The 9,561-nt window shown below is 38.0% G+C and overlaps 1 protein-coding gene across 1 annotated transcript; it reads left to right on the top strand.

Moving 5' to 3' along the window:
* Positions 1-763: 763 nt before the first annotated feature.
* LOC111577091 (myelin-associated glycoprotein-like) lies at positions 764-9,285 on the top strand. Its single transcript, XM_023283185.3, has 13 exons — positions 764-953; positions 3,381-3,465; positions 3,557-3,952; positions 4,040-4,333; positions 4,465-4,564; positions 4,715-4,750; positions 4,848-4,880; positions 4,990-5,031; positions 5,260-5,286; positions 5,433-5,468; positions 5,553-5,618; positions 5,734-5,761; positions 5,856-9,285. The coding sequence occupies exons 2-13, from the start codon at positions 3,420-3,422 to the stop codon at positions 5,916-5,918; spliced, it is 1,167 nt and encodes a 388-aa protein (XP_023138953.3). The 5' UTR covers positions 764-953; positions 3,381-3,419; the 3' UTR covers positions 5,919-9,285.
* The last annotated feature ends 276 nt before the right edge of the window (positions 9,286-9,561 follow it).

A 9,561-nucleotide genomic window follows, 5' to 3' on the forward strand; every position in this document is an offset into this window, starting at 1 on the left:
ATTTATATATATTTGTCATGCTTTTTATATCCTTTTCTGCCAAATAGGCAGGAAGGATATAAAAAGCTTGTCCCATCATCTTTACCGTAAATTTCATTCTGAATTAGTAAAATTGTCACTTCTCCAATTAATCTAGACTCAACAACCCACAATGACAGTGAAAATATGTTCTTATGTTTTTTTTATTGTGCAAATTAATCAAAAGTCAAAAGCTAAAATCTGTAATTTAGAAAAGGATTTTGATCATTAATTCATAACTTTACAGAAGCACCTTTGGCGACAGTGACAGCATTGATTTTTTTGTTCTCTAAAAGGTTTGTACACTTTGTTCATGGCAGTTTTTAATATCATTCTAGCTCTAGCCAGCACGTTTGTGTGTCTGGAACTGCTTGTTTGTGTTTTCTGCATTTGCAAGATGTAGGCTTAAAAAACTCTTCTAAATGCTGAATCTGTATTGTCAACTCAATGAAGATGTGTTCTTTCATTTGCTTGTGTACATTGATTGAAAATTTGCCAATTTTATCACCTTACAATTAAATTTGCAATTAAACAGTGTTTAAAAAGTAAAGACATCTAAATATGAATGACTGTAGTGCGCGTTTATTGTCCCTATCTAATCTAATTTTGCCTGCAGTTTTATCAGTTGCCCCCAGAGGTCACATATTTGAAATCATGGCCAAAATGATCATTTTCATGCAAATCTAGAAAAGGTCTACAACCGAGACCACTCCCTGCTTTCTGCATCATTAACTGTACTGCTACTGCCGCTACATCTGCTGTCAACTTTTCCACGAAGAGAAACAAAAATGCTTCTTCTTTTCTAAACTGGCTCTTCTCCTAACTTCAGAGTTGTCACTGGAGTTCACACCCTTGTGCACCACTTGCCATCTGTCTTGAGGAGGCTTTTTTAGTGGACACAGCAGCTCAGACCAGCAAGACAGCAGCTTTAACAGGTAGGATTCTGGAAATGCTGCTTTATGCTTCAATATAGTGACACCGGCATATGCAATAAATGGTGGTTCAGTGTATTTTCTTTAAATATATATTTTTTGAAAGTTAATATAGCACGAAAAATGTCGCTAAGCGTCTCTGGGTGTTTGGTTTTAATATAGGCCTGATCATTGAATATTTTTTCTGCTATTTATCATTGCTGTTGGTCTGAATGATTAGATTTGTTTCTTGGGTGAGCCTTAAAACTTTTGTTAGAATAAACAGAAAAGGGTGCAGACAATTCATACATAGTATACAACAAATATGAGTAGAATGCTGTGTATTATCGCTAAAATTCACAATTGTATCATGTTACAGCAACTGTATTGTGTTGAGTGTATAAATTTTTAAAAAAGAGGTTAAGTGGACTATATTGAAAATGCAGGAAGCGAAGCACACCTGTGACCAAATAAGACTTATTGCATAATTAAGGTTATAAAGAAACCACATCTCCTTCAGTTTTGCAGTGGTTTGTGTCCTATGCGACATGGCTCGATATGGGTTTATAATTAGTAAAAGGGTACAAGAGCATCAGCCAGTTCTAGCAGAAGGTACACTGAGCATCCTCAAAGCATTACAAGTTTATACACAACCTTGCATTAAAAAACAGACAATTAGTGCTACTGACTGTGTGGAAAAAACTGGTGTTTCAGTACTAAAGGATATTATATGACATCAACTCCTATGGCAGGGTCCGAGAAGAAAACCTTTGCTTCAGCTTATTAAAATTTTTTTACAAGTTAGATAGATATTGGCAGCACATTCTTTGATTAGAAATAATCAAAATAAAGAATGTTGGATTAGCTGGGGCCAAGAAGGCTTAACAAACATTGCAGTGGTCTGTCAGTGATTGCATAGTGCCGACTGTGAAAGTGGAAGTGTGCTGATGTGAAGCTACTGATTGGAAAGAGGACTCCCACTACCAAGAATCGGGGCAGGAAATTATTTTCCTGATGTGAATGTGATTAAAAAGGTACATGGTTGCATAACAGTTTTTTTTTTTTTTTTTTTTTTTAAGGAAACGACGTGGAAACTATGGCCTGACCAAATCCCTTAGCGAAGGCAGAAGATGTCTTAAAATATGTGCAAAGCTAACATGCAATGGCCTCAAAAATAAAGGTGGAAATTCAATATATTAATAGTTTAGAGAATGCTGTCATTACTTAAGGGTGTACCAGTTTTTGATACATTTTGGCTGAGGCCTGTATATCCAATGGTGTCTCTCTAGACTGTTTTTAAATTTTAGATACGATCATAAGATGATAGTTTTGAATTATTTAGAATTTTAATGATGTTCCACAGAGGTGTCTCAGAGTCTTGTAGTAAATGGCTAATGTGTTTTGTCTTGTTAAAAATGTGTATATTTTGTATTATCGAGTCAAATTAAGTCAGCTATTTTTATGGAACATTTAAAACAGCAGCAATTCAACTTAAGTGCTTTCCAGTAGAAGTATAAGACCATTGAGAATTCACCTGATAAATTTAAATATAACTGATTACAATCTAGGATATCACATCAAATTTAAATTTAACGAACTTAAATATTAGGGATAATACAATAACATTACTAATTATGCACATTTCTGGCCAAATTTATATAATAAGGTCATAAAATATTATATAGATTACATAATTACCTCACAAATACAGATATTAGCCCTTAGACCCTAAAATATTATGTAAAATACTAATTTTCCCAACAAATTTCAACATTTAGGTTAAGGCACTACAATAGTATGTAAAATCTAAGTTCACCTGACTAGTTGAAATATTAAGTTTAAGACCCTACAATATTCTTTACTATTTTCTTAGTCTTTTTCTAATCGATCACTTTTATTGCCCACTAAGGCCCATATCGTAAAGAATTATTGATTATTGTTTTCCAGACTCTGTTTCAGGCTAATCTGTAGCTGCTTTCTAAAGTAGCCGCTAGCCGTTAGCGTAGTCTTAGCCACCATGAGAGAAGCTAATTTCCTGGTTTGTGGCAATGGCTTGTGTTTCTTGTTCAGTGTTTGCAGACTTTGCTTGAGAGACATTTGTGAGACCACCAAGTCATGACAGACAGGAAGGGAAGGCTGCATCACACCCGAAGTAGCACATTTAAATGATCAATAATCGGTCAATAAAAATACAGGTACCGATAATGGGAAAAATGCCAAATACTGGCCACAATACTTGGCCGATAATCGGTTTATCCCCAGTCCCGATGCATCCTTGACAATATAAGTGAAGCAAGAACATATCTGGGAATTTCAGTTACAAGTTTTTCTTAGCTGGAAGCGTACTTGGCCTGAAACTCATGAGTTTAAGAGAAAAGAAGTAGGGACAAGAATGCATATAGAGAAAAGTGTTGTAATTTTGCTTTGTATCTCCTTTAATTTTATTTAAAGATCCCAGAGTGCATTGCATCAACAAATCATCAAAGAAGAATGGACAAAATGAGAAAAATTCTGATGTTCTGTCTGCTTTTGGCAGGTAAATTATTGGTCATCTCTTTATTTTCGCTCTATTTACACACAGCTCACAAGTTCTTTGTTTCACGGTCACTTTGATAATTCTCTTTCAGGCATCTGCAGCCTTGTGTTTAGTGGAGAATGGAAGGCCCATGTTGTAAAAAGCCTCGATGCCCTGGTTTCATCCTGTGTTGTGGTTCCCTGTTCGTTCACTCATCCTGGAGGAAACCTGCCCAGCTCCAGACTCAGAGGCATCTGGCATCGTCGTGACAAATGGAATGAAATCATCTATAACGAGGATAACTCAAAGATCTTGGACAACTTTAGGGGCCGCACACAGATGTTGGGACATCTGGGTCAGAACAACTGCACCTTAGAAATAGTTGACATTAAAGATCACGACAACGGCCCTTTCTGTTTCCGGATTGAACTTGTGCGAACGGAGGATAATGAACCCACCAAAGACAAGTTCTCCTTCGTTGAGGAGTGTGTCGAGTTCAACATGCTCCGTATGTCACCAGTTTTCCAACATTTCATGAATCTATTCCACTTTTCTGTTCCATCAGTATACTTTATCTGTCTGTTTTCATTTCCAGCTGATGTTCCAGCTCCTACACTGAATCATCCACCGACGGCCATCGAGGGGCAGCCCTACACCGTCACCTGCTCCATCATCCATACCTGCCCCTCCCACTGGCCTAAACTCTCCTGGACTTGGAAAACTGGAAAAATCATAGAGTATCATAAGGACATTCGCTCTGGCAACTGGGAGACACAGTCTATCTTGGCGTTTGTTCCTGAGGAGAAGGATGACCACAGCAAGATCACCTGCACTGCTGAGTTTTTTGGAGGGAAGACGTCCTCCCAAACTTTTTCACTCTATATAAAACGTGAGATCTTTGCACTTTGGTTGAATATTGAAGAAGTATACTTGAACTGTATACGGTAGACCAGATGTGATCCCATTCCCATTTGTAAGTAAAAAAAAAAAAAGACTGATATGAATTCTGTCTATTTGCAGGTACAGAAAACTACAATCACATCATCATTCCTACTGTAGTGGCCATTGGTATGGCTGTGATCTTTGGACTTCTCTGCATTTTCATGGCAAAAAAATACAAGTAAGCCTCGTTTTACACTGACTTTACCTGACAGAGTACAACAGATAAATAAAAACACCTTTGAGGGAAAAAAATTTATTTTCTAACCCTTTCAACACTTTTTCATTCAGCAGGTCTTATTAAATTGGCTCTTTTTTCTGTTTCCTCAAGGAGACGCATTGCAGAGCTTCAAAATCAGGACGGCAGGTAAACATATTGTGAAGTAAATTTATTGTATTTCATAGTCCCAATAGCACATGATTTAAACTCTTCTGTTTCTTTCTCGTAATTGAAATTCCTTTAGCATGTGGAACCGTCTGTCCAGGCTGTCTCGCAGGTAAGAAAAACCTGATTCTGATACTTTTTCTGTCTTGTCTCACAGAGTTTGCAAAAGTACTACTGTTTTCTATCTTTTTTTAATAACTAAACTGACGTATGATTTGCAGGATTCGTCCTGATCGCCCAGCACCATCTCGTTCTGAACAAAGGCAAGAGACATTTCAAAGATCTTTATCTCTCCAAAACCGACATGTCCTTTTAGTGACTAGTTCTGTACTGTCCCTTCTGTAGCTTTGTATAGAGCAGTGCATGGGTGTAACTGTAATTTGCATTTGTATGCAGAAGTTGCATTTTTTCTTGTAAGTGACAAGAACCTATGCTAGAATTTAGATGCCTTAAAACATTTGCATAGTTTCTGTTCTTCTTTTTTTGTACAGACGTTCTATTTGGAGTAGATTTTCGAGGTAAGGCATGACAAATATTTATGGACACACGCCAGCTTCTACTTCACAAGTACTTTTTAATCGCTTTTGTACAGTTCACATACGCTTTGGTTTTCACACTTCTATCAACTTACACACATTACGACAAATACTTTAATCTTTGACAGGAGGCCTAAAGGCGACATGGTGGACTTTGGTCATACGTGAGTGTGTTAAAAGTCAGAAAGTTAAACAGTTAATTGTTGGATTTCCAAATTGTGTGTGGTGACGTACATTTTAATTCACAGTCCCAATAATGTCGCATGCAGTGCTGACCAGAAAGTCTCCAAACCTCGTTTCCCATCACCCAAAAGGTACTTGGCCTGAACCTCTCTAGTTGATGAAATATACATTTTATAATTTGTACTACAGCAATGTCTTACGCTATTTTGTTTCTCTGTCTTTTTGTTTGTTGTTAATGAACCATAGCCAGCCGAAATCCTACAACTACAAAGAGGTATTGTTAATTTGCCAACATTCATGCCTTTAAATCACATTCAGTACACTTATCCATCACCATCTGTGGTAATAATGACCTTCATCTCTCACAGGACCTCGATGACGGTGATGATTATGTAAACACTGCTGACCTCAATGTCTATGGAAACATCTGAAAACAAGAACTTTCCAAGAGAGAGGATATGATCAAAGCAAAGAGCACATCTATTTCTGCTTTTACTGATTCATAATGATTCTGTTTATCTTTTGCATGTACATATCCACGGTGCTGATCTTCTCTATCAAGCAAAATCGGTTTAATTGTGTAATTCATACTGTGTGGTGTGGTGAATTTTTAGGTCCATAACTCTATTTGCATGAAAATAACAAGTTATTTGAAGGCATAATTCAAAATGGAACAGAGTTTTCTTATTGAGTTGACTTTTTTTTTTAGGGTGGTGGTGGTTGAGGGTTATGGGGATGTGGGTGGTTTCAGATGATTTAATATTCATATAATCAAATATGTATTACAAAAAATACATGCTCTTAAATCAATATAAAATAAATGTAAATAGTAGTACACACTGATATTTAAAGATGATTTGGGTATATATGAAGTATTGCTCAGATTTGATATGCTGCTTTTTTCCTCTTCAATTTCCATCTTAAAAAACATCACAAAATTTAGTCATCAACATTGCACAACGGTAAGGTGAAAATGAACAACACTGGCCTCCATGAAAGTGACAGATGAACAAATATTTAAATAAAACAGGTCTTCTTATCCTGGTCACTTTTACAGAGTGATCTGTGATAAACTCCAGCAGAAATGTAGGTTTTTATTTGTACTGAATCAAAATGAAGAAAAAAAACAGCTTTATCATAATGAATGAGTGTTTTCAACTGCAAATGTGCCAAAGTTGATGTACCAGGAGTAAAGCACAACAAATGCTGCATCTATTTTCGTCTTTTCATTGAATGTCACACTCTGCAACCTTTAAAAAACGCTTATATGGTACAGGAACCTCTAGTGAAGAAGAGGTTAACAGAGTCACAAGAATATTAGGAAGGGACAGAAACAAATTTGACTCAGCTGAGACCAGAAATATACAATATACAAGAAGGGCAGCGATGGAACAAAGTCTAAGTAAAAAGGTAACAAAATTCTACAACCAGCTTTGCACAAATACAACAACTAATAAAGCAGCCAAGTCTCCCAGACATCATCTTTCTATGCAACTAACCTGGAGTCTATCCCAGCTGACTTAGGGGACACTCTGGACAGGTTGTCAGTCTGTCACAGAGCTACACATAGAGACAAACAATCACACTCACATTCACACCTACGGACAATTTAGAATCACCAATTATTTATCCTCAGCATGTTTTTGGACTGTGGGAGGAAGCTGGAGAAAAGCCACGCATGTGCAATGGGAGTGAGTGTACTTAGGACGTCAAAGAGGACAGCTCAGGTGAAAGTTCTCTGGCATTTATTTTCTGCAGAAGAGATTAACAGACATTAATCGCCTTCTGGTTCACCTTTCCTCATGCATTCTGCTCCGAAACATCCACACAAGAACAGCATTCACACAAGCTTAGCTGCTTGGGAACATGCCACAGGGAACATGCGCCTCTACTGACAAATCGTGCCAAAATAAAAGTGAAACGCCTATAAAACTTATAATAACGGTCAAAACATCACAAAGCAGCTTGAAAACATAATAATATACAATGGTAAGCAACATGCAACAGAGTCCACATGGCCTACCATGCCCCCCCTTCCCCCCCACCCACCCACCACCACCACCACCACCACCACCACACACACACACACACACACACACACACACACACACACACACAACAAAATGCCACTTTTTTTAACCTTTATGATGTCCTAAATGAGACTTTGAGTGGTAACAATAAAATAACTCATTCCCACTGTAATTTTTTTATGCTGTCTTTAATTTACCCAGAAATGTGACATTTTCCACAAATTTTCAGTTTTTTTTTTTTTACCAAAAATTGACATGGTTATTGTAGCCACTTCACTCATGGCAATCACAACATGTTATACATCAAATAGCTTGTTTCTGCCTAGCCCTGGTTAGTTTTCCTTCCCCTGTGTGTTCCTCTAGTGTCCATTCCTTTTTGAGTTTTGTTTCTCTCGCATATGTTAGTGTTTTTGTCCTGTTTGTCTGTTTGTGTCACAGTCACAGCTTAGGCTGTGGGTGGTGGCAGTACTCTCTCCTCCTCCGGCCCTGCTCTCTCTCTCTCTCTCTCCCCTACAGGTGTGTGCAGCTTCGAGGAGGGCTCCAGGTGTGTTACATCTGTAATCAGTAGATCGTGTGCAGGTGGAGGCCAGCTAATCATCCACTCCGGCGTTCCTATAAAGACGGAGACCAGTTCTGCTAGCCAAAGTAGTCTGCACCATTATTTTTTTCCTAGTTTTGTTCTGTTTCTGTTGTAGTATCTGACCTGAGACATGTGTTGCTCATCATGTGTTCCTTATTAGAATGGAATGTGTATCTGATGCTAAAGGAACTCAGTGTTGTGTTAGATAGGAGTTCCTGTGTCGAGGCAGTTGACCTCTGAGGTTCTTCGGATTCTGCAGTAGGGTTAATCAATGGAGATCTTATTTTTGACCAGCAGTTTTCTCATAGGAATTACATGTTGTCACATGTTTTCATTTGTTCAAAACATATAAAAGTGGTTTTTGGTTGCTGTTCTGAAGGGATCATTCGGCTGAATCCTTCCAGGCAGTCTCTCTGTCTGATTGATGCTGTTCTTTCTTTTACTTACCACCTCCGCGTCTGTATCAGGAACGAGAGGTTTTTCCTGAAGGACTGAAAGGAGCGTACCCCTACAGAGGACATTTCACTAAAGTCAGTAAGGCTTTCCAGACCTAGCAGTACCAGACTTGGTTTTTGCTTTCGATCGCTAATGCAAGCTTGTATCCTGTTTGCTTAATATCTGGGTTCAATAGGTTGGCGTTCTGGGTTTCTGTGCAGTTTACTGGTAGAACTAGGACTCTGTAGTTTTGTATTTATCCCTGTTTCTTTGTTTTCCTGCCTTGGTGTTACCAATAGTGGGTTAACCGTAGTTTTCTGTTTTTGTAATTTGTCCACTGGAGGTTCTACGTTCAGTCCGCTTTACGCGGTTCAGTTATTCTTCCTATTTCCGGTAGTTATTTTCCGGTTCCATTTGTCGTTCTTTGTTTCCCTGAGTGTAAAATAAAAGTGTTTCTTAAAACTGAATATCCTCATCTTCTCATTTCCTGCTCTTGAGCCTCATGCACCCGCCCTAACAGTTTGATCCATAGCTGTAGGTCTGTTCTTAGTTTCCCTTTTAGTCTTGTTTTCTCCATTTTGCTCTGTAGTGTTCGGTTTTAGTTCTTCCCTTAGTTTATTCACAATTCCCCTCACTCCCTCCAGATCTGTTTATTACTTGCGTTATGTAATAAACTCCTCGTTATTGCATTTTTTTGGGTGTGTTGAGTTCACTGTCTGTGCTTGGGTCTGTGACTCCCAGTGACTTTACAAGGTAATTCATCTACTCGGATCATTTGTTTCTCTACTCAAGACACTGATTGTCAGTGCTCTTTTAAGGTAAGCCCCATCTTCACCCTTCTTGTGGTTGGCAGGATCAAACTCTCCACCCACTGTGTTAGAGGAAGTTTTTTGAAATGAGATAAGTGGCGTTTCTTAAAGCTGGTAATACACTCCATAAATATTCAACCCTGCAGGTAAGTCAGTTTAATCTTTCACAATAGTAGTGTCTATAAAGCAACTTTGCTTTTTGAAAAATGCATTTCACAAC

Source organism: Amphiprion ocellaris, chromosome 9, assembly GCF_022539595.1.
Source record: "Amphiprion ocellaris isolate individual 3 ecotype Okinawa chromosome 9, ASM2253959v1, whole genome shotgun sequence".
NCBI lineage: Eukaryota > Metazoa > Chordata > Actinopteri > Pomacentridae > Amphiprion > Amphiprion ocellaris.